General features: G+C 41.1%; 1 protein-coding gene across 5 annotated transcripts in view; it reads left to right on the top strand.

Annotated features, from left to right (window-relative positions):
* Window positions 1-25931, top strand: part of PLA2G4A (phospholipase A2 group IVA) — a 205719-nt gene that overhangs the window by 163066 nt on the left and 16722 nt on the right. For all 5 annotated transcript variants that reach the window (XM_060774522.2, XM_060774519.2, XM_060774518.2 and 2 more), the window contains 2 exons: window positions 16641-16836; window positions 17685-17842. In XM_060774522.2, coding sequence (XP_060630505.1) covers window positions 16641-16836; window positions 17685-17842 — 354 coding nt within the window. The remainder of the gene's footprint in view (window positions 1-16640; window positions 16837-17684; window positions 17843-25931) is intronic.

Genomic DNA, 25931 nt, shown 5'->3' with positions numbered 1-25931 from the left:
ATAATGTTTTCACAATGTCATTTATATAGAAGTTAAAGAGAAAGGGGGCTAAAATTCACCCTTGTCTTACTCCAGTTGATGTTTTGATTTCATTGCTCAGGGCTCCACTGGGTCAAAGTCTGACTTTCAGTACTGTATCAGAATTAAAGTAAGTAATCTTCTCTCAATGTTTGTGGCAGCCAACTTTTCCCATAATGTGTTGTGGCAGATTGTGTCAAACGCTGAAGACAAGTCTAAAAATGCTGAATACAGACTCATCCCCCCCTCCCCCCAAATTATACTTTTGAATTATGTGCTGCAGGACAAAGCAATTATCTATAGATGAACGTCCCTGTCGGAAGCCTGATTGTTCTTCACAGAGAATATTGTTTTCATTGGCTCATTGCTCAATTTTAATCAAAAGATATTTTGCGTAAATTTTTGCTGTGATATCAATCAAGCTTATAAGCCAATAGTTCTTTGGATTGTTTTTTTTCTCCATTCTTATGAATAAAAACAGTAATACTCATCTGACAGCCTTTAGGTATACTGCATGAATTGTTAATTTGAAAGAAAAGCCCTGCTAAAAGTTGAGCCCAACAATTACTGTTATTCTTAAAAAGTTCCACCAGCAAAAAATCCTCCCCTGGTGCTTTATTGTTTTGAAGTGCATTGATAATAGATATAATTCATATGGCTCAACTTGTGGCCAGGCTGGGAGGGTGCCAGGATTGTAATAATTAGGTTCTTGTGGGTTTTTTCGGGCTATAGAGCCATGTTCTAGAGGCATTTCTCCTGACGTTTCGCCTGCATCTATGGCAAGCATCCTCAGAGGTGTGAGGTCTGTTGGAAGTAGGAAAAATGGGCTTATAATAATGTTTAATTGTAATAATTTGTTATGTGTTTTACATTGTTTGAATTTCCTGCCTTATTAAAGAGATCACCATAAAAGGTTTCCCAATAAGATGCAGGGATTGGAGAGTCTATTGAGAATCTGACTTGTCTCAATTTCAAAGAAACTAGTTGCCAGCAGACAGCTGAGTTCTTTAAGGCCTCTGCCTTAAAATATTTCATGCCAAATATTTATGTTGTATAGGGCCTTTTTTTGGAAAATCGTTTTTTTATATGACCTTCTCAGATCTTGATTAGGGTAACGTATAACTTTTCTCATGCTCTTTCTTAGTGACTTCCTCAGTCTTTGGCAGTCCTGGTTGAACCATGGGTTGGTTCTATCAATAGAGTTTTTTTGAGGTTAGAGCACAAAACGGTGAAAGTTTGGAGAACCTGGATAGGGTTGGATGAAGAGGCTTTTATCGCTTCCCCACATGCTGTTGCAGCTTGTGAGTTACATAGATATTCTTCAATGGCTGTTAAATTGACTGCCTGCCATTTTAGTCTTTTACATTGAAGTGTAAACATGGAGTGTGTACATTTTGCATCCGTGGGATTAGTTGGGTTTATATCAGAGTGACTGTAAACAAGGGTTGGTGATCACTGTCTTCCCTTGGTTTGACTGTAAGCTCGGAGAAGAACTCGCTGAATTCCTTAGAGACACATATATAGTACAGGGTGCTACTGGCTCTTGCTGAATGATAGGTAAAAGGATAACAGTATTTCTTACTTTCCCCACTTAGTAAGTAAAGATTGAATTTGTATAGAACAGAAACCATCTCAATCCCTGCTCGATTTCTAACTGTGTCTCTAGAGCAGGGGTCCTCAAACTATGGGCCGCAGGCCACTTCCGGCCCACCGAGGGCACTTATCTGGCCCGCGGAGGAGGAGCCCCCTCCCTCAGTGCCCTCTCAGGCCACCCCCTCTTCCCCTGGCTTGCTCACACTATCCGTCAGGCCCGATGGGCAGCGTGAGCCAGCCAAGGGCGGCTGCCCCGCATGGCCTGTACTCTGCCAAAGCTCCGTGCCTGCTGAGGGGCTTCTCGCGAGTACAGGCCGCGCGGGGATGCTCCTCCCTTGGCCCATCACGCTGCCCATCGGGAGGCATGTATAAGTTTATAATGACCATAATAGGAGGGATGGTTTTCTCTTTTGGGATGTGCTCATAGTTGAAAATTTTTACTGCAAGAATATTTGTTTGCTCTGGGAGATCTTTAAAAATAATTTATTCTCCTGCCCAGCCTAGTTTGCCTTTCACCAGAAATGCTAGGCCTCCACTTGCAATTTTAACTGCAGGCTTTGTCCATTCTACAAAGCCAGGTATTTGAATTGGTTGGTATAAAGCAAGTAGCCAAGTTTCTTGCAGTGCAACAATTGTGTTCTCAGCCAAAATGTCTTGCAGTTGTGGACAGATAGCTTTTCCTGCCCACCCTGCTAAGTTCCATGTAAGCACATTGGGAATAGATTGTTATTGCATTTTAGTCTTCCAGTGTGGTGATTTTATCAGGTTCCCAGCGAATGTTGCCATTTTTGTTATGCTTAAGAGAGAGAAAAATTTGGAAATTAGGTAGTTTGATATTGAACCCAAAACATATATTTACAACTTATAACTTAGAGACAAGAAGCTGAAACCCAAATGCCCAGAATCTGAAGGCAGACGTGGAGGAAGATCAAACTATACTTAATATACAATATACATATGTATGTATGTGTGTGTATATATATATGAGAAAGTGTTGGTTTCTAATATTTGTAATGTCTTTATGCTTGTGGATAAACAGTATTTCTTGCTGTTTCTTTGTCAGTGTTGATGTGCAGATTGTCTGGTTTGCCCACCCTGGAACAAGCAGCATGTGATGTGGCGGCAAAAAAAGCCAATGGGATTTTGGCCTGCATCAATAGGAGCATAGTGTCTAGATCTAGGGATCTAATGCTACCCCTCTATTCCGCCTTGGGTAGACCACACCTGGAATATTGTGTCCAATTCTGGGCTCCACAATTGAAGAGATATGTTGACAAGCTGGAATGTGTCCAGAGGAGGGCGGCTAAAATGATCAAGGGTCGGGAGAACAAGTCCTATGAGGAGCGGCTTAAGGAACTGGGCATGTTTAGCCTGAAGAAGAGAAGGCTGAGAGGAGATATGATAGCCATGTATAAATATGTGAGAGGAAGTCACAGGGAGGAGGGAGAAAGCTTGTTTTCTGCTTCCCTGGAGACTAGGACGCAGAACAATGGCTTCAAACTACAAGAGAGGAGATTCCATCTGAACATGAGGAAGAACTTCCTGACTGTGAGAGCCGTTCAGCAGTGGAACCCTCTGTCCCGGAGTGTGGTGGAGGCTCCTTCTTTGGAGGCTAGATGGTCATCTGTCAGGGGTGCTTTAAATGCAATATTCCTGCTTCTTGGCAGGGGGTTGTACTGGATGGCCCATGAAGTCTCTTCCAACTCTATGATTCTATGATCATTGTCCTTCTTAAGGGGTCCCTTTCAAATCTATGATACTATATCTGTGTGTGTGTAAATCATATCATATCTATATCTATGGCTGGATGGCTCTTTGTCAGGAGGACTTTGATTACCTTTTCTTGCCCTGTGTGGGAAGTTTGCCCTGATTCTGTCGTTCGTGGGGTTCAGAATGCTCTTTGATTGTAGGTGAACTGTGAATCCCAGTGACTACAACTCCAAATGTCAAGGTCTATTTCCCCCAAACGCCATCTGTGTTCATATTTGGCCATATTGAGTGCTTGTGCCAAGTTTGGTCCAGATCCATCATTGTTTGAGTCCACAGTGCTCTTTGGATGTAGGATGTACTAGGAACTCAAGGTCAATGCCCACCAAACCCTTCCAGTATTTTCTGTTGGTCATGGGAGTTCTGTGTGCCAAGTTTGGTTCAATTCCATCATTGATGGAGTTCAGAATGCTCTTTGATTGTAGGTGAACTATAAATTCTAGCAACTACAACTCCCAAATGACAAAATCATAATTTTGAGTGATCACTCCTTGTGATGTGAGACAGTTTGTTGCCAAATTTAGTGTGATTTCATTCATTGGTTCTTTTGTTTTTAAGGTACTCATTATGCACAGAGCATTTATATATATATAGATTTATATACACTAGATAGAATCATAGAATCATAGAATCAAAGAGTTGGAAGAGACCTCATGGGCCATCCAGTCCAACCCCCTGCCAAGAAGCAGGAATATTGCATTCAAATCACCCCTGACAAATGGCCATCCAGCCTCTGCTTAAAAGCTTCCAAAGAAGGAGCCTCCACCACACTCTGGGGCAGAGAGTTCCACTGCTGAACGGCTCTCACAGTCAGGAAGTTCTTCCTAATGTTCAGATGGAATCTCCTCTCTTGTAGTTTGAAGCCATTGTTCCGCGTCCTAGTCTCCAAGGAAGCAGAAAACAAGCTTGCTCCCTCCTCCCTGTGGCTTCCTCTCACATATTTATACATGGCTATCATATCCCCTCTCAGCCTTCTCTTCTTCAGGCTAAACATGCCCAGTTCCCTAAGCCGCTCCTCATAGGGCTTGTTCTCCAGACCCTTGATCATTTTAGTCGCCCTCCTCTGGACACATTCCAGCTTGTCAATATCTCTCTTGAATTGTGGTGCCCAGAATTGGACACAATATTCCAGATGTGGTCTAACCAAAGCAGAATAGAGGGGTAGCATTACTTCCTTAGATCTAGACACTATGCTCCTCTTGATGCAGGCCAAAATCCCATTGGCTTTTTTTGCCGCCACATCACATTGTTGGCTCATGTTTAACTTGTTGTCCACGAGGACTCCAAGATCTTTTTCACACGTATATACACTAGATGTACCCGCCACGCGTTGCTTCCCTCTTTCTTTCCTTTCTCTCTCTCCTTCCTTCCTTCCCTCTTTGTCTTTTTCTTCTTCTTTCTTCCTTCTCTACCTATGTCTTTCCTTTCTTCCTTTGCTCTTTGGTTCCATCATTCCCTCTCTCATTCCTTCCTTATTTCACTTTTTTCATTTCCTTCTCTCCTCCCCTCCTTTCCCTTTTTCTCCCTCTTTCTCACCTTTTCACCCTTCCTTCTCCCTATCTGTGTATATGTGTGTTGTGTGTATATATGTGCATGTATATATGTGTGTTTGTGTATATTCTGTGTATTTGTTTCGTGTGTGTATATATACGTATATGTGTGTATATATATTTGTGTATATGTGTATAAGTCTCTTCTGCTGTGTTTTTCAGTGTTTTTATGAGTGATGGTCACTTGTTGGCCTGAAAGGTGCACTGTGTCCAAATTTGGTGTCAATTCGTCCAGTGGTTTTTGAGTTATGTTAATCCCACAAACGAACACTATGTTTATATATATACTAGCTTGGGGACCTGGCGTTGCCCGGGTTATTAGAGAAAGGAATTGTATATCAAGGTTGGTCTTTATCAGTTATTTATATGGCTCGCAGTGGTCTCAGGAAGTTAGTGAAGGTACTGTGAGTCCCGTCATCTGTGGTCCATCGTCCTCCAAACTGCACCAGGATGGAGAGAGGGTCATGGGGGCTCTGTGTGCTAAGTTTGGTCTTGATCAGTCATTGGATGAGGGTCACAGCAGTCTCAGAAAGTGAGTTAAGGTACTGCAAGTCCCGTCATCCATAGTGTCCTTCAAACATCACCAGAATGTTGAGTTGGCCATGGGGGCTCTCAGTGCCAAGTTTGGTCTTTATTGGTATGTGGATGAATGTCACGGTGGTTTCAGGAAGTGAGTGAAGGTACTGCAAGTCCCATCATCCATTGTCCGTCCTCCTCCAAACAGCACCAGGATGTAGAGTCTCTCATGGGGGCTCTGTGTGCCAAGTTTGGTCTTGATTGGTCATTAGATGAGGGTTGCAGCAGTCTTGGGAAGTGAGTGGAGGTACTTGAAATCCCATCATCCATAGTCTGTTCTCCCCCAAACCTCACCAAAATGTTGAGTTGGCCATGGGGGTTCTGTGTGCCAAGTTTGGTCTTCATCAGTCATTGGATGAGGGTCTCAGTAGTTTCACTAAATGAGTGAAGGAACTGAAAGTCCCATCGTCCATGGTGCATCATCCTCCAAACCACACCAGGATGTAGAGTGCATCATGGAGACCAGGTGTGCCAAGTTTGGTCCTTATTGGAAATTGGATGATGGTTGCAGTGGTCTCAGGAATTGAGCGAAGATACTGCAAGTCCCATAATCCATGCTCGATCCACAGTCAAACCACACCATGGAGTAAAGTGGGTCATGAGAGGTCTATGTGCCAAGTTTGGTGTTGTTCAGTCATTGTTGAGGGTCACAGCAGTCTCGGAAAGCGAGTAGGGGTACTTCAAGTCCCATCATCCATGGTATGCCCTACTCCAAACCACAGTAGGATGTAGAGTGGGTCATGGGGGCTCTGTGTGCCAAGTTTGGTTTTGTTCAGACATTAGATGAGGGTTGCAGCAGTCTTGGGAAGAGAGTGGAGGTACTTGAAGTCCTATTATCCATGGTCTGTCCTCCTCGAAAGTACATCAGGATGTAGAGTGGGTCATGGGGACTCTGTGTGCCAAGTTTGGTCTTGATCAGTCATTGGCAAGGGTCTCAGTGGTCTCAGGAAGTGAGTGAAGTGACTGCAAGTCCCATCATCCATTGTCAAATTCTTCCAAACTGCACCAGGATGTAGAGTGGGTTATGCGGGCTCTCTGTGTAAATTGTGGTCCTGATCCATCATTGTTGGCAGTTATAATGGTTTTAGGAAGGGAGTGCAGGTATCGCAAGTCCCATCTTCCATGGTGCATCTTCCTCCAAGCCGCACCAGGATGTAGAGTGCGTCATGGAGACTCAGTGTGCCAAGTTTGGTCTTTATCGGTAATTGGATAAGGGTTGCAGTGGTCTCAAGAATTGAGCAAAGGTACTGCAAGTCCCATAATTCATGGTCCATCCCCGGCCAAACCACACCAGGACGTAAAGTGGGTCATGAGAGGTCTATGTGCCAAGTTTGTTCCTGATCAGTCATTGGATGAGGTTAACAGCGGTCTCAGAATGTGAGTGATGGTACTGCAAGTCCCATCATCCATGGTTCATCCTCCTCCAAACTGCAGTAGGATGTCGAGTGGGTCTTGCAGGCTCTGTGTGCCAAGTCTGGTCTGTATTGGTAATTGTCTGACTCAGCCCCCTCTGGCCTTTTCCTTTCCTCTCTTTGTCATCTCGGAATCTTGGAATTGAGGCTGGCCAATAAGAGACCATATGCAAATTTTCTTCTCATGTCCCCGTTTCTGCCATGAACTCTTTTCTCCACCATGGGCTCCTATTGAAGCTGGCCAATCAGAGACCATATGTAAATAGCTGTCAGGGTTGCTAGCTTCTGTGCAGCAGCTATGGCTTGTCGCCCCAAGAATCTGACACAGACTTAGAAAGTTTTAACATATATTTTACCATTGATATTTTAGTATTTAAATGTTTAACACCATTTTAATCACTTTATTCAATATTGGGTTTTAAACTCTGTTTTAACATTGTTTCCTGATACCCAGATGTGTGTGTAACCTGATGCTTGTATACTTCTGTACATGTGCTTGTACATGTGTGTGTACTCTGACACTCGCACACCCTGTCACTTGTACCTTTTGATGCTGGTCATTGACCGTAATAAATGTTTATTATTATATGTAAATAGCACCACTGCGGCAGCCAATCAGAATGTTGGAACTTTCAGGCTGGCCAATCAAAACGCTGGCACATACTCCTCCCGTCGCACCGCCACACTTTTGTCCGCCACATACAAACTTTCACCTTTATTATATATATAGATATAGATAGATATAGATATATTAGGCTTGGTTGATCTAGTTCGTTAATTTCTTAATTCGTTATTAATTCGTTAAATAATTACCTTTAGAAGCGATATCGACGTGCTTTGGCAACCCGGAGGTGTTTTTGCCATATCGAAGCCGCGCCCCCATCTTCTTTACGACTTCCACCAGTGAATCGTAGATGCTGGGGGCGTGGCCTTTAGGAACAGCTGTTCTTACCCATGCCCACCTCCTTCCTCTTTGCATCGGCGGCTTTGCGAAGTGGGCGTGACTACCTCCCTGGCGACAAGCGGCGATGCGGAAGAGCTGGCCGTAGCCACGCCCACCTCGCAAAGCCGCCGATGCAAAGAGGAAGGAGGTGGGCATGGCCAAGCACAGCCCTCCTTGGAGGCCTCGCCCCCAGCGACCTCCGAGGAGCGCTGTGCTTGGCCACACCCACCTCTCCCTTGGACAGCTTGCCAGGGAAGAGAAAGAAAGGTGAGAGATTTAAAAACCAACACTTTAAAAATCTCTCACCTTTCTTTCTCTTCCCTGGCAAGCTGTCCAAGGGAGAGGTGGGCGTGGCCAAGCACAGCGCTCCTCGGAGGTCGCTGGGGGCAAGGCCTCCGAGGAGCGCTGTGCTTGGCCACGCCCACCTCTCCCTTGGACAACTTGCCAGGGAAGAGAAAGAAAGGTGAGAGATTTTTAAAGTGTTAGTTTTAAAATCTCCAGGGAGCGCTGTGCTTGGCCACGCCCACCTCTCCCTTCTGCCGCAAGGGAAGGAAGGAAAACTGCGAGATTTTAATGGTTCTGGAGGGAGGGAAGGGCACCTTCCATTAACGAAACAAAGGAAACGATTCGTATTTCCTGGTAATTTTGAACTTTTTTTAAAGAAAATTTCGGAAATAATTTAAAAATCAAACCTCCAGCGCATACGAAATGAGTTTAGAACCATTTTTTTCTTGATCAACCAAGCCTAATATATATACACACACACATATATATATACACACATATATGTATGTATGTGTATATATATATATATATATATATATATATATATATACACATATATATGTATACATATGTGTGTATATATATATACATGCATACATACACATACATACACACACACACACATAGATGTCAGCTTACAGCGGCTGCTCCCAATGAAAACACAGGACAACGCTCTGGTATCAAAGAGAAACTTTACTGCTAGGTACATGGACATGAAAAAGCTGAGATTGCCTGGCGCTAGCCGGCACCTCCTTATATACCCTCCCCCTTACTCGAAAATGTCTTTCCGGCCAATCACAAAACCTCACATAATTCACCCGCCAAATCGCTCGCCATTTTCTTTCAGGGTCAGCAACTGCAGGTGTCTTACCAGTGTCCTACATCAGAACCCTGGTTCCTGGCACCAAAACCAAGGCCCTGGAAACTGGGTCCTGACACATCCACACACACACAAATACTTTAAATCTATATCTATATATATAATAAAAGAGAATGTTTGTATGTGAGTTTGTATGTGGCAGCTTTCTGATTGGCTGCCACTGTGATACAATTTGCATAAGGTCTCTGATTGGCCAGCCTCAACATTCTAACATTCTGAAGTGACTGAGAGGGAAAAGGTAGGAGTCTGAGGCTTCAGGAATGGTGGGAGTTGAAATCCAAAACACCTTGTGGCCCCCAACAATGACAGAACAAGACCAAACTTGGCACACGGACCTCTCCCAAGACCCACTCTACATCCTGGTGCAGTTTGAGGGAGGATGGATGGGACTTGCAGTACTTTAACTCATTACCTTAGAGCACTGTGGCCCACACCAATGATGGATCAGGACCAAACTTGGCACACAGAGGCCCAATGCCCCCCTACAACTTGGTGCAGTTCAAGGCAGGATGGGCCACGAATGATGGGATTTGCAGTACCTTTACCCGATTCACTTCCCACAGAACACTGCAGCCCCTATAAATCACAGACCAGGCCCAAATTTGGCACAGAGAGTACTCATTGTACTCATCCTGATGCAGTTCTAAGGGGAACGGACCATGGATGATGGGATTTGCAGTACCTTCACTCACTTACTGAAACCCCTGCGACCCTCATCCAATGACTGTTCAAGACCAAACTTATCACACAGAGCCCCCATGATTTGCCACAAGATATAAGGACAAAGAAAAAGGGAGGAGAACAAAGTAGGAGAGAGAAAGAGAACACAAGACTGACCTCTAGCGTCGAGGTAAGGCATAGCCAAGGAAGCTGCAGCCGTCGTGGAGAAGGAGGAGGAGAAGGGAGAGAGAGCAACGGGAGAATAACGTGACCAGGGTGAGACTTAAAACGGACGCCAGGAGTAAGGATGGAAGAGGGGCAGAAGTAAACAACTCTCATGAGAATAGATGAGAGAAACCAAGGAAGCAGGAAGTTATCTGAAAAGAGGAAAGGGTGGAAGAAGGAGCCAAATGCAAAAGCAGGCAAAGAAAGGAAGGGTGGACGAGAAGAAAGGTAGCAAAATAAAATTCCAAGTCAGAAAAAGATGTATAGAAAGCAGGTATTAAAAGGAGAATAAAAGAGTGCGAGAAAACAAATATGCGGAAGAGTGGGAGAAAGAAGCAACAGAGATATAAACCAGAGGAGGAGACACAGATATACGAGAAAAAAGGAGAAAAGAGGAAGGAGAGGATAGCTAAAATAAGACCATGGCCCTTTCTTTTTCAGACAGGATAAATAAGGAAAGATGATCAAGATGACCAAGAAAAAGGGGGGGGGGGGAATAAAGGTTAACAATAAACTTGACAAAGAAGGATCCAGAGGGGGTGACATAAAACCCTGTAAATAGAGTATAAAGTGGGAAAGAAAGCAATGAAGGAAAAGGAATGGCAGCACCCAAAAACAAAAGAGAAAAGGAAGCAAGAGAGATGAAAGGTGTATTTAGAAGAGCATCTTTAATGGAAGACAAGAATCTGAAAGATATGATGAGAAATATTATGAAAGTACTACAGAAAGTGCAAGACAAACAAGACAAAATACAGGGAAAACAGGATGCATACCAGAAAATTGCACAAGAACAGATGTCAGATGTAAGAAAAGAATTAAAGGAAGAACTAGGAGCAATGAAAACTGATATAACCTCAATACAAAGAGAATTAAGAAACCTAAAAAATGAAAGAGATGGATATTGGATTTTATTTGCAAAATGTGATAAATGCAATATATGAAAATCAGGAAGCAAAAATATGGATAAATGGACAAGAGTCGGAAAAAAAATGAAATAGAAAAAGGCACAAGACAGGGATTTCCGTTATCACCACTCATATTTATATTGACATTAGAGGTTCTATTAGACAAAATAAGAAATGACAAAAATTTTAAGGGAGAATTCAAGGACAAGACTATAAATTTAGGGCATTCGCTGACAATATTATTGGTATAATAGAAGAGCCTGAAAAAGGTTTAGGAAAATGGATAAATATAATAAGGGAATTTGGGGAAGTTTTGGGATTCAAGAAAAACATGGAGAAGACAAAAGCACTAGCAAAAATATTTCAAGAAAAGAACAAGATACTTTTAAAAAGAAATGGAATATTCAGCTGGTTACCAAATTAAAATACTTCGAGGTAACACTAACATTGAAAAATATACAACTGTTATGAAATAACTACATTGAAGATGGAAAGAGATAAAAAGAGACTTAGAAAATTGGAAAAATCTAAATTTCTCGCTTCTGGGAAGGATTGCAAGTGTGAAAATGAAAATTTTACCGAAGTTGATTTTCCTTTTTCAAAACTTACCAATAAAAAGAAACCAACATTTATTAGGAGGCTGGAATAGGGACATTATTAGATATATTTGGCAAATGAAAAAGCCAAGAATAAACTTCAAAAACATGATTGATGAGAATAGGAGGGGAGGACTTGAGATTATATTTTGAAGCATGTGCGCTAATGTGGACAAAAGATTGGGCAGAATTATAAAAAGAAAAATTACTAAATTTGGAGGTGATAGATTTGAGAGCCGGTTGGCACCAATATTTGTGGTATGAGGGCTCTAAAAAGGAGAGAAAAAAACCTTTGGAAATCATTTTGTAAAGTCATCCATCTTTAAAATTTGGCAAAAATATAAGGAAAAATTATGTAGGAGAATGGCCTTATGGATCTCTCCATTAGAAACTACACAAAGAAGGGTATTGGGGTGAAATAACTGGCCAAAAGTCTCTCCTGACACAACAAAAAAACTGGCCAAAATACAAAGAATGAAAGAGAAAAGAAAGAGGAATGATAATATTGAAAACACAACAGGAAATGAACATAGTAAATGAAAGAATTTCATGGTATCAACAAAAGAATGTTTTCAGAAAGACAAAATAATAGGCTTTCAAAAACAAAATACATTCTGGGACACAATGTTAAAATCAGACCCAAATATAATAATGAAAGTTATTGGAATGGAATACTGAGGCAGTTGAAGAAAAAGAATACATAAAAAGATGGAAAAATATATTGGAAGAATGATAAAGAAAGAAGAATGGGAGGAAATTTGGAAAAGGAAAATTAAATACACATATGCAGTAGAACTAAAGGAGAACTGGATCAAGACGTCACATAGATGGTATTCTCCATAGATGGTATTCTCCACAGAAATTAGGAGAATGTTATAAAAATATAAACACAAAATGTTGGAAATTGTGGAAAGATGGAAAGATGGAAGAATCATATTTCCACATGTGCTGGTCATGTGAGAAATTAAAGATATATTGGGAAAAATACAAGCCACATTACAAAAAGTAGTAAATGTAAAGATTCCTCTGAAACCAGAGATATTCCTGCTTGGTATAACCAATCAGAATATAGACAAAAATACTGACAAACTCCTATTTCTATTAAATACGGCAGCAAGAATCTGTTATGCAAAGGTTTGGAAAAAGAAAGATATTCCAGAAGAAGAGGATTGGATGGGGAAGGTTGCAGATATCAGAAATATGGACAGACTGACATACTTAATATCCATAAATAAGAGAACCATGATAAAAGAAACTGATTGGATGAAAATTGCAGAATATCTGAAACACAAAAATAGAAATATATAGAAGGAAGGAAGAAAAAGCAGTAGTAGAAGAAAAAAACATAAGGAAAAGGAAGAATCCACACAGAAGATACCCTGGAAATCAACAAAGTTTATATTTTTCTTTATTTCTATATCTCTATATTTTTGTTTTTTCATTCTTCTTGTCTTTCTCTTTTTTCTCTCTCCTCTTCTTCTCCTACTTTCTTTTTCTTTCTTTCCTTTCTTTTTCTTTTGGTCATCCAAAAATTTTACATACTTTTTTTAATAGGTAGATAGATAGATAGATCTGGCATTGTCAATTCAAATGTGGTCTAACTTCAGTGGAAATTCCAGAGCAACCCCCTTCTGCTATTGATGAACTCATCATCCCGCAAGTGGAGGTTGCTATTTTGGAAAAATGCCATGTAACCATTCACCAGCTAGCCCAGAATGACAAGATTCGTGCGCAGCCTATTGAAAAAAATCATCCAAGACCATCTTCACATGCATAAAATATTTGCTCATTGGGTCCCCCAGCTGCTCACAGAAACGAGGTGAATGTTCTCAGGCTGTATTGACAATGTGCCATGGAAACCAGGAGGATTTTTCAACAGACTAATCGCAGAGGATGAGAGCTAGGTCCATTGCTATGATCCTGAGACTAAAGTCCAGTGACTCACCACCTCCAAAGAAGGCATGTGCCCAACTTTTGGCAGACAAGGTCATGCTCACAGTATTTTGGGATGAGCACAGAATAATGTTGATGACAGATCTGTTAAACACCTATTAAACAAATTAGAGGACTAGGAATTCAATAACCGAATCATTCACACAGAACAGGCTGGTATCAGAAAAGTACAGAGTACGATTGACCAGTGTCTGACCTTGTATTTTTTCGCCCAACAAGTAACTGCTGGACCTACCAAACACCTATTTGCTGCCTATGTCAACTTAGCAGCAGCTTTTGATTCCATCGATAGAAACCTGTTGTGGCATAAGCTGGCCAGCACCAATATGGATAAGCGTCTACTGTTTCTAATCAAGGCATTTTATTCTAACACCATGACTAGAATAAGAGTTGGTATTTCTGGCTCATTGACTGACCCCATTCATACTAATAAAGGCGTAAAACAAGGGTGTCTACTGGCACCAATACTCTTTGATCTATACTTGAATGATATAATACTTGCACTCTCGGGGCCAGAATTTTTTCCACCTGCAGTAGGATCCAAGAAAATCTCCATTCTATTATATGCGGATGACATGGTTCTAATTTCACTTACCCAAATTGGCCTGAGAAGACTGCTTTCTAAGCTTGGTGCATATTGTTCTAAAGAAAAGCTGAATATCAACTATAATAAAACAAAGGTAATGGTGTTTGGAAGATGACACTCTCAACACAGATGGTCCATCAGGGGTCACCAAATAGAACAATGTCGGGAATTTAAGTACCTTGGAATACATTTCATGGGAAAACTATCCTGGAGATATAGAACACACTAAAGTAGTAGCTTTGAAATCTGTTGGCGCAATAGTCAGATTCTACAACACTGCAGGGGGTCATCTAGTTGTCCCAGCCCTTAAAATATTTCAGAGTAAAGTTATAGCCCAGATTTTGTATGGTGCTGCTGTTTGGGGATGGGATGAGTCTCAGACAGCGAAACTGGAGGCTCTCTTGAATACATATCTTAAGAAACTACTGAGTCTCCCACTGGGCACCCTGGCACCCTTGGTCCGGGCAGAGGTTGGTCTCTCCTCCATAAGATCACGTGTTCATTTCACCCTATTTAATTATTGGAGAAATGTAGAAGTCGCAATTAGGGTTCTCCCCAAGGGATGTTTTGAACAGCTAGCAAGTGCAAAGTCTGGAATACTAGATACCAGAAGCTGCTGGAATTTCACCCCACTCTGTCTGATAAGCCCTCTATCTTGAACTCAAAGGAGAAGCTCCATGAATATATTTTTAATCACTGTGTCCACCATGATAGGCAGGCTATTAATACCTCCAAATTCTCCCATTGGTTTAGACTGTACAAACCTGACCATGCTAGGGCTATCTACCTGACTAGTCTCACATTTCCAAAACATTAGGCAAGCCTTCACAGCCCTTCATTTTCAAAGTATGCCCACAGCAGTGATTGATGGCAGATACACGGCACCCCTCTAGCTCTTCATTTATGTGTTTACGGGGGCCCAGAAATTGAGGATCTGCCTCACTATTTGCTTTTCTGTCCTCTGTACTCTGAACCAAGAACCGAAATCCTGGGGTCTATTCTTCACCTCCTTTAGACCAACACTGTCCGAAAAGATTTTCTGTCACTTGGCTGACACTAAACCTGTGGTTACTCACAAGGTGTCTCTTTTTGCCCTGGCAGCACAGAAAATCTGGGCAAAACTAATCTCTGATATTGCAGTTGACTATGCTTTTAACCAATAGTGACTGTTTATGTAGTTTTAATAATGCTGTATCTATTTGGTTTTACTTGGTTTTTAATTACGCAGGTGTGAGTCCATACAGTATGTAGTATTTTAAAGATGCATCTTGTCATCGATATATGTAGCATTTTAGTTATTTATAGGATTTTATTGTGTATTTTATATTGTATTTAATAATCTGGTGTTCATATATTTATTTATTTGCCTTGCCTTGTATGTGAAAGACCTATGGTCTAAGCATCGAATAAACAACAACAAATCTATCGAAGGACCTCTCAGCGGCCTTCAATACCATCGACCACGGTATCCTTCTGGGATGCCTCATGGATATGGGACTTGGGGGTACTATTCTGCAGTGGCTCCAGTCCTTCCTGGAGGGTCGGTCCCAGAAGGTGTTTCTGGGGGACACCTGCTCTTCCCCACAACCATTGACTTGTGGGGTCCCGCAGGTTTCTATACTGTCCTCATGTTCTTTAACATTTACATGGAGCCGCTACGAGAGATCATCCAGAGTTTTGGGGTCAAATGTCATCTGTACGCTGATGATGTTCAGCTCTATCACTCCTTCCCACCTGTTACTAATGAGGCTGTGCAGGTCCTGAACTGGTGCTTGGCTGCTGTGTTGACGATTCTGGCCCAGATTACCTGTCTGAACGTATCTCCTGCTATGAGCCATCACGAAGCTTAAGATCATCTGGGGAGGCCCTGCTCTTGATCCCACCACTCTCGCAAACGCGGTTGGTGGGGACAGGGCCTTCTCGGCAGTGGCCCCCCGCCTGTGTAATTCTTTCCCTAAGGACATCAGGTTGGCCACCTCCCTCCTGTCCTTTAGAAAACAACTAAAGACCTGGCTCTGGGGCCAGGCGTTCGATTAGATGCCAGCGGCAATAGGAAAGGGAAATTTGGATTTTGCAATCTGGATTCTCCCGGCTCGGCTTGGTTTTACTGGCACGTTAATCTATTAATTTATTGTTAAATTGTACTGATGATGTTGTATAATGGTTGTGGGGAGAAGGGCGGGATATAAATGTATGAAATAAATAAATAAATGTTGGTGGACAGGAATAATGTTGATGGATTTACTAGCAAAGGGCACTATGATCACTGGAGCATACTATGCTTCATTGCTGCAGAAATTGTGGGACGCCATCAAAATCAAGAGAAGTGGCATGGTCACCAAAGGTGTCCACCTTCTGCAAGACAATGCACCAGTTCACAACTCACATGTTGCCCAAATGGAAGCATGCTCCCATTTCTACTGCATCCCCCTTATTCACCTGACTTTCAACCATTGGACTTCCACCTCTTTCCAACGATGAAGTTATTTTTGAAGGGCAAGCATTTTTCAAATGAAGAGATTCTTATTTTTGAAGTCACAATGTGGCTTTTGGAACAACCTGTCAACTTCTACAAGCGAGGTGTTTACAGTTGCTTAAAAAGATGGGAGAAGTGTTGTCCCTAGGTGGCACCTATGTAGAGAAGGACTAATAACTGTGCCAAATTTCATTGTGTTTTTGTTTTTTTCTTAGGAAATTCTACTGGCTGAAAAATGGGCTAAAATGAACAAGCTTCCTTTTCCCAAAATAGACTCAAATGTATTTGATCGTGAGGGTTTAAAGGAGTGCTACATCTTCAGACCCAAGAATCCTGCTTCTGACATAGATTGTCCAACTATTATCCACTTTGTTTTAGCCAATATCAACTTTAGAGACTACAAAGCACCAGGTCAGTAGGGGGGGAAAACAAGGATCTTTTTATAAACATGATAGTTTCTATTGTTTAAAGATTTTTACCAAACAGTCAAAGATTTTTGTATCTCTCTCAGTGATGTACATACCTTTTGTTTACTTGTGTAAACAAATAACGTTCTGGACATCTTTTGCCTTCTCTTATTCATCATTTCCTAGAGCAGGAAGATTATACAAACCTATACTAAGAATCAAGGAATAGGGGCATTTGGGGCATATGCTCAGTCCAGAATTTGTGATAAGTAACAAATCCAAGGTCACATACAGACCCTCTGCAAATGTTTTTCCCACACTATATATTACAGTGGGGGAGGAGGGCATCTTTTACATTGCTGTGCTGCAACTGGGATTTAGGAAAACCTCCACTGACACTATCTATTGCATGGGTGAAATGTTAAGGGAGCTACATGTTGGAGATAATTAATTCTATCCTTCCAAGCAGCTTGAAAAGACCACAATTGACCTTTACAGACTTCCATTAGCATCAGTGGAGGTTACTAATAATAATAATCATCATCATCATCATCATCATCATCATCATCATCTAGTTTCACCATGGCGGGGAGGACAAGAAAAGACTGTTATATGAGTGGAGATAAAAGATTTTTAGCAGAGAAGAATTCTTAGAGAGAATTCGTAATCTATTGCTGAACAGAAATACAAGATGTATGTGGGAAACAAGATGATGTGTTCTGGGGCAGAAATCACAGGCCACCTAGGGATCCTCAGCAGACTATTAAAATTGACTTCAACACTTTATATTCAGTGTTCTTCTGCTGAACAATCTGATTTTAAAATGCCTTCTCCGTTGTAACCTATTCACAGGTGTTCCAAGGGAAACACAAGAAGAGAAAGATTTTGCAGAATTTGATATTTTTGATGATCCTGATACACCATTCTCCACATTTAACTTCCAGTATCCAAATGAAGCTTTTAACAGACTGCATGATCTGATGGAATTCAATACATTGAACAACTTAGATGTATGTATAATGTACAACCTTGTTTGATCTAAGAAAGCTTTAGATATTTTGTGGAAGTCAATGAATGATTGCACCCAGTAGCTCTTATGCCTTTTTTTTCATTTCTGCCTCACACCAGCTTGAGTTTACTTATTCCTAAGGGCCCTTCCACACAGCCATATAACCCAGAATATCAAGGCAGAAAACCCCACAATATCTGCTTTGACCTGGGTTATCTGAGTCCACACTGCTATATATTCCAGTTAAAAGTAGATAATGTGGGATTTTATTCAGCTGTGTAGAAGGACTCAGGCTGTAAGAAGAAATTTAGAAGCACTGCAATCAAAAAAAAATTTTTTTTTTAAATGAGCACTGGGGGGACTCTGAGCCACAGACTCTGGGCCACAGGATGATTTCACCACCACCACCCAACTTGGGAAGGCCAGGGGCCATGGTTGGGACAAGAAGTCCCAAAGAATGGAAGTGGAGGAAGGGGGAAGGAGGGGAGGGGGAGGGGGATTCAAGGAACAAGGGTTCACAAGGAATCAAGCCATCAAATATTTTTAAATGGAAATTGAAATGATGCCCAATAAATTAAGAATATCAACACTGAACACCAGAGGTTTAGGAACAGTATTTAAAAGAAGGAGGATTGAAACCCTCCTTCTTTTAAATACTGTTTAAAAGAAAGACACAGCGGATGTTATCTTCTTACAGGAAACACACCAGAATAAACCAGGATCAAATGAATTAAAATTGAGCTGCATAAGAAGCAATGAAAAATCTTTTGTGTCATCAAAATTGAGAGGTGTAGCTATAATAATTGCAAAGAAATGTAACTCTGTAATAAACAAAATATTGAAAGATGAGGAAGGTAGATATATAATAATATATGGTGAAATAGGGGAGGATAGATATGTATGGAGGAGAAAGACAAAGAACTATTGGAACAACCTATTAAGAAGATGGAAAAAGAGGAAGTTATTAAGAATTTAAAAGCTGGGAAAGCTCCAGGTCTGGACAGTCTGGAAATAGAATATTATAAAAGTTTTAGAGAAGTACTGATTCCAAAACTATTAGAAGTGTGTAATGGAATTATGAAAGCAGAGAAAATACGAGAATCATGAAGGAAGACATTAGTAATATTAATACCAAAACCTAATTTTTTTAACAGACCCAGGGTCATATAGGCGCATATCAGGATGCAAAAATTTTATCTGCTATAATAGCCAATAGAATGAATAAATGCATGTACAAGTATATAAAAAAGATCATTGTGGGTTTGTAAAAGGAAGACAAATGTCAAATTTGTTAGGGAGAGTAATAAATAAAATTTATTAATAAAATTTATTGTGGCTCAAGAGAAAAAGATAAAAGTAGGGGTACTATAATTAGATATATTTAAAGCTTTTGATTGTGTGGAATGATGGCCATTAAGGGAGATTATGAACAAATTTGGAATGGGAAGCAAAAAATAAAATAAAAACTAGAATAATAATATTCAAGAAACTTGGCGGTAGTAATGATAAATGATGGGGTGATAAAAGAAATACAAGTGACAAGGGAAACAAGACAAGGATGCCCTTTATCACCAATTTTTGTTTGCCATGGTGATAGAATTATTTGCAAATGCTATTAGGAAAGGTAAGGACTTAGAAGGGAAAAGCAGAAGGTGAGCTTATTTGCCAATGATACATTGCTATTTATTGAAAACATAGTAGGTAAAATGGATGGAATAAGAGATCATTTAGAGGTATTAGGAAAAACAATGGGTTTACAAATTAATTGGAATAAATCAGAAATGATGTTATTTAATTATACAAAGAAAGAAGAAAAATACTTTATACAACAGAGTAAAATGGAAATTAGAATTAAGAATAAATTAAAATACCTGGGAGTAATAATAACAAAGGACTTAAAATAAATAGAAGAGGTAAATGTGGTAGCATTGAAAAAAGTGGTTCAAAAAAATTGAAAATTTATATTTATCTTGGTTTGGAAAGTTAGCATTAGTAAAAATGAAAATACTTCCAAAAATTAATTTTCTATTTAGAATGCTGACACTTCAGATTACAGAAGAAGAGTTAAATAGATGGCAACAAATGATAAATAAATATTGTAATGGTAGTAAAAGAAATAGATTAAACAAACAGTTATGGTACAGATCGCAAAAAGAGGGAGGATTAGCACTTCCTAATATTATGAAGCAAACATTATGAAGCAAACAGACTGAGATTGGTTCTAGAAAGAATGATAAAAAGGAGGGTTTAGAATGGCTCAGAAAGGAAGAAAAAATCTGGAGTATTTTTTACGAGAAAAGAAATTAGGGAAATTAGATATCCAATGTTGAGCAATATATTAGAAGTATGGAATAAATATAGGAGAATGGCAATAGTGGATGGTTCAATAATAACCTCAATTATAATGGAAAAGAAATTTCCAATTTTTTTTAAAAAAAGGAATGGGTAAAAAGTTAAGGAATAAACTTTGACAAAATAGGGGATTGGATATAGCTTGGAATAAAAAAAGGAAATGATTAGGGAAGAATTTAGAGAAATAAAATTGACATGGTTCCATTGTTTACAATTAGAACATTGGTTTAAAAACTGGGTAAAAATAATAAAAATGGAAGTAAGCTTAATCAATTTTTACAAATAATATAAAATGGAATGGATATAGGGGAGCATGAAAATTTGAAAGGAATAACTAGTAAAGTATATAAGACAATAATTGAAATAAAGGGAGGAAGAACAAAAGATAACATCCTTAAGGAGGTCTGGGAAGAAGATTTATTATTATTATTATTATTATTATTATTATTATTATTATTAAACTTTATTTGTACCCCGCTAGCATCTCCCGAAGGATTCGATGCGGCTTACACAGGCCGAGGCCTCAACACACAACACAACAATACAATCTAAGCAAATCAAACAATTAAAAACAGAATAAAGCAAAATAAACAACAGGCACAATACAGTAAACACAATAAAACTGGGCCGGGCCAGAGCAATGGGTACAAGATTAAAAGTGCTGATGTGACAGGAGGTGTATATAGGGCTTCCAGGGCAAGTGCGATGTGCGATGTGCATCAGTCATTGGTTCTGATAAAGTGCTTATGGGACTTGGTGGTGGAGATTTCCTAATCTGGGAAGGCGCATCGGAAAAGCCAGGTCTTCAAGTTCTTTCTGAAGGCAGCCAATGTAGGGGCCTGTCTAAGGTCTTTGGGGAGGGTGTTCCAGAGTCGGGGGGCCACCACGGAAAAGGCCCTGTCCCGCGTCCCCACCAAGCGCGCTTGCGATGCCGGTGGGATCACGAGCAGGGCCTCTCCAGATGACCGAAGAGAACGTGTGGGTTCGTAGATGGAGATAAAAATAAATGAAATGGAGTAGCAACAATTATGGAGAAAAAAAAACATCTAAAGAATTTATCAATACGGGTTAAAGAAAATTACTATAAGTTAATATGGAAATTGTACCTAAAACCAGTAAGAATAGCAAATATAAATAAAAACTAGTCAAAAATTGCTGGAGAGTTTGCCAAGAATCAGGAACATATATGTGGCGGCAATGTAAATATGTAAATAATTTTGGGAGGAAACTATTTAGAGAAATAAAGGATATAATTAGCATTAAAATAGAAAGAAGTCCTAGTATAGCTTCATTATCATTATATAATAATAAACAATGGAAAAAAAGGATAAAGATGTAATAAACTTATTAACAGTAGCAAGACTGCTTATAGCAAGGTATAACGCAATTAGCAGCTGACCATAAGTTGAATATATCAATGACCGATGTTCTTGTTAGGTATGACTGCCACCACCTCAGAATTACTGGTCTGAGGAACCAAAAGGTGTGAATGTGTTGTAGGTAAGGTGTGTTTGAGCTCTGCACCCTATCCTTAGTCTTCTTGACACCTAGATGACCACTAAACGAGGTGTCATGGGCCATTTTCAGGATCTTTTCCCTGTATTTTGGAGGTATTACTAGCTGTGTAACTACCTCATACAGCCCTGGGCCCTTTTGATGTCTCACTATCCTGAACAACTTGTTATCTATATTTCTAAAGATAACTGGTTCTGTTTCAGTGGGTTCAGTCCCTTCAGTTTGTACTGATTCCCACAGGCCCTTTAAATCTTCAGCCTGTTGCTGTTCCCTCAGGAACTCAGCTGGCTGACTAATGGCAACATTACAGGGAACTCTTCTGCGTTGTTACATTCTGAGCTTGAAGCCATTTCTGAGGTGAATTTTCCTTCCTCAGAAATTCCCTCTCTTTCTGCCTGGCTTCTAGTCACAGCATTGATCTTCAGCGTATGTTCTGACAGATCGTTCCCTATTAACACAGGGACCTCCAAGTCTGACAGGATCCCTACTCTCCATCTCCCACAGAAAGCTTTGTATTTGACTGGGATTTCTGCCACATCTACCTCAAAGCTGGGACCAGTTATTCCTTTTAGTGTCCACTTCTTTCCTGGCACTATCTGTTCTTTTTCAACTACATGAGGGCGCACCAAAGACACGTCAGCGCCTGTGTCCCTCAGTCCCATTAGCTTTTGGTCATTAACTTGGACCTCTTCCAAGTATTCCTTGCTCACACCACGGTCCATACTCCAAACCCTCATTATTTTGATGGGCTCTCCCTCAGGAGTAGGTTCTTCCTCTTGTGGTTGAGTCTTTTTGACTACTTTAACGAATTTCGGTGGGCTTCCAGCTCTCTCCTTAGATAGCTTTGGGCATGAGGCTTTAACATGTCCCTCCTGGTTACACAGGAAACATACGATCCTATGTGGCACAGACCTAGAGATGGCATCCCCTTGCTTGGTTCCCTGACACTCCTTGTCAGTTCTGCCCTTCGGGACCCACTCCTTCTGCTTTTTGAACATTGGGGGGACCATTTCAAAGTCTCCCTCCATCCCGTCCAAAACTGAAGCACACTCGGCCACTGTCTGGATCTTCTTATCTTTAATGAACCATCGTAACTGTGCTGGGACCAGTTTATAGAACTGTTCCAGACAGATCAGGTCTCTCAAAGCCTCAAAGGTGGTCACCTTACTACCCTCTAGCCATCGTATTAGAGCTTTTTCAATCCTAGCCCCTACTTGGGAAAATGTCTCCCCAGGCTTCCTCTTAATCTCTCTGAAGGTCTTTCGGCTTTGTTCTGGAGTTAGACCAAACCGAACCTTCACTCTCTCTTTAAAGACAGAGTAGTTAGACCATTCTTGAGGTGGCAAGTTAGCATAAACTTCACTCAGTTCGCCACAGATCAATGGTCTTAAGTGTGCCATTCTTTTTTCCTCCGGCACCCCAAAATCTGCACACGCTCGCTCAAAACTAGCGAGAAAACTCTCTACACAATCCCCCTTTGTATATTTGGGAAAGTGTTTTACATAGGAAGGTACGGGTTCAGCAGGGATTGTACTAGGGTTGGATGTGGGTTGTCTATCTCTCACTTGTAACTCCATCATGCTTTCCTCATGTTTCATTCTCTCTGCCTCGTGTCTCTCCTCTATCCTTCTCTTTCAGCCTCAAACTGCATCTTTTCTCTTTCCCTTTCTCAGCCTCTAGTTGCATCTTTTTAAATTCCATTTCTAGCCTCAACTTTTCGATTTCTAAAGAGGCAGCCACTAATCCTGGGCTTTCTCCTCTTTCTTCAGTCTCAGTCTCCATTTCGGCTCCCTCCTGTTCCTCTCCTTGTGTGTGAACAACTGGAGCTTTCTTCTGTTTTGGAGGTGCCATATTGCTGTATAATGGTGTATTTAAGCAGTTTCTGAGGTAAAATTTCTTCAGAAATGCTTTGGCGCAAACTTTTACCTCACAAAATCACACCACCCTACTGGATTTAGGCTTTAAGTCACGTATCCCGCCGCTGGTCACCAGTATAACGCAATTAGCAGCTAACCATAAGTTGAATATATCAATGACCGATGTTCTTGTTAGGTATGACTGCCACCACCTCAGAATTACTGGTCTGAGGAACCAAAAGGTGTGAATGTGTTGTAGGTAAGGTGTGTTTGAGCTCTTGGTTCTTCTATTGCTTCTTCACTGGATGACTGGACTTTAAAGCGTTTGACAAACTTAGTTCCGAGGAGATGGGTAGACTGAGGCATACACCAGTTAAAAGTGAACTATGAAAGGTTTATTAAACTTTAAACAAACATCTACTCATATAATGAGCGGTACAGAAGCGTAATTCAATTGTAGAGACTTAGTTACTTAAACAAGTAGTTCCACTGACAGTAAAGCTTATATCAACTGTGAGATTCCTTAAACACACTGCTCTATCTTTAGAAACAGTAACACTTGGAGAACAGACTCCTGTCTGTCTCCCCCACAGGGCTAATGAGCTCTCATACTTTTCCTCAGTATAATCAGACAAGTCTTTCTGTTACTGATCCTCTCAATACAGTAACCTTAGCCCTTGTCTGCTGCTTATTCCCTAATCTTAAGGCTCACTTTAAAAACTTTCTTTCCTTGTCAGATTCCTACTGTAGCTTCCTATCTTAAAATCTCATCCTTCTGTGTCTCATGTCAAGACACTTCTCTCTCTTCTGTCAAAAGCTGGCAGCCTTTTTCCCTCTCTCAACCGACTCCTCCCCTAATTGCTCCCACCAATCAGGAGTCGGCTTGACTCCTCCTCCTGCTCTGCCTGCCTTCCAAGATGACAGCTACTGTCATGCAGGCTTCGGCCTGGTTGACTTAAAGGTAGATTTCACTACACAAGGAATTGGAAAAGAGAAATAAATAGAGGAGTGGTACAAACAAGTATGGAAATTGGCAATAAATGATAAGCTGACATGTATATTAAAAATTAAAAGAGGTATATGGAAACAAAGTGATTTTCAATGAGGTATGGAGAAAATTTATTGAAAAAGGATTTTAAAAGTTACCTCCACAAGAAGAATTGAAATTTTGGACAGATGATATGTGAAAGCCGTGGCTTGGGGGATGAGTACAGTGGTGAGAGATAGATAATATGTATAAGAAGATAAATAATAGTAGATACCAAAAGTTAAAGTATGGTAGGTTGTATTGAATGTTTCCTCTGCGTGGTCCTGTGAAATGCACACATATGGGTTTTCTGCGCCTGCACAGACAGTTTCGGAACCTTCTGGAATTCAAAAGATAAAAGCCGGTAGGTGGGGCTGCCAGCCAGTTCTCTCTTTCCACGCTTAAAGCAGCAGTTAGGGAACCTCTCTCTCTGTTAGTGACTAGCTCAATCTTCTTTTGCATTTGTGACTCTTAACTGGACTTTGACTACTTTGGACTGGACATTGACCACTCTTGCCCACTGATTTGGACTCTGTTTGCCCCCGCTACTGACCTCGGATCGTTCTGACTACTCTCAGGCCTGTATCTCTCCTTTCTCCCTATTAAAATGGCGGCCGTCTTTAAGACATGTGCCCAATGTGGGGGGAATTACCCTGATACGGATGCTCATCCCATTTGCCTCCTGTGCCTGGGGGAGAGCCATGCAACGCACACATGCTCTATTTGCCAGTCTTTCTCCCCCCCCCCCAGCCCGCAAACATAGGCAAATCTGCCTGAAAGCCCTTCTTTATGAACAGGTCCTCCTGCCACCGCCACCGAAGGTTGCAAAGAGGGCGTTATCAGAACCCCCCTCTGCTCCAACTGCCCCCAGCCCCCGGGGTCAGACTTACCTGCAGTGCTGGAGGCGGGGGTGCATGGCGAAGCTTTGGCGACCAAGCCTGGCAAGCAGAAGAAATCCAAGCTGGCTGATCATTCCTCTGCCAAGGCCGTTCATCGCCCTAAGAATGGCGAATGGTGAGGCGCTTTGACGCGTGGTCTCTGATTGGGTTGAAGTGGTCGAGGAACCACCTTTGTAGAGGTCGGAACCGCAGTCTTGCCAGTGGGGTTACCATCACTGTAGAAGCCATGTGGCCTAGTAGGATTTGGATCTGCTTGGTCGATACCATCCGAGACCGAATGCCTTGGAGTGCTTTGAGACGGAGGGCTCTGAACCTTGCTTCGGGAAGGTACACAGACTGGGTCAGCGAATCGAACATGGCGCCGATGAACTTTATGCATGTCATTGGAGTCAAGTGCGACTTTTCTTTGTTCAGCTGGACACCAAGGTCTCCGAGGAGGAA

The sequence above is a fragment of the Anolis sagrei genome, chromosome 4 (assembly GCF_037176765.1).
Source record: "Anolis sagrei isolate rAnoSag1 chromosome 4, rAnoSag1.mat, whole genome shotgun sequence".
Taxonomy (NCBI): Eukaryota; Metazoa; Chordata; class Lepidosauria; order Squamata; family Dactyloidae; genus Anolis; species Anolis sagrei.
This window is presented reverse-complemented; position numbering and strand designations above follow the sequence as displayed.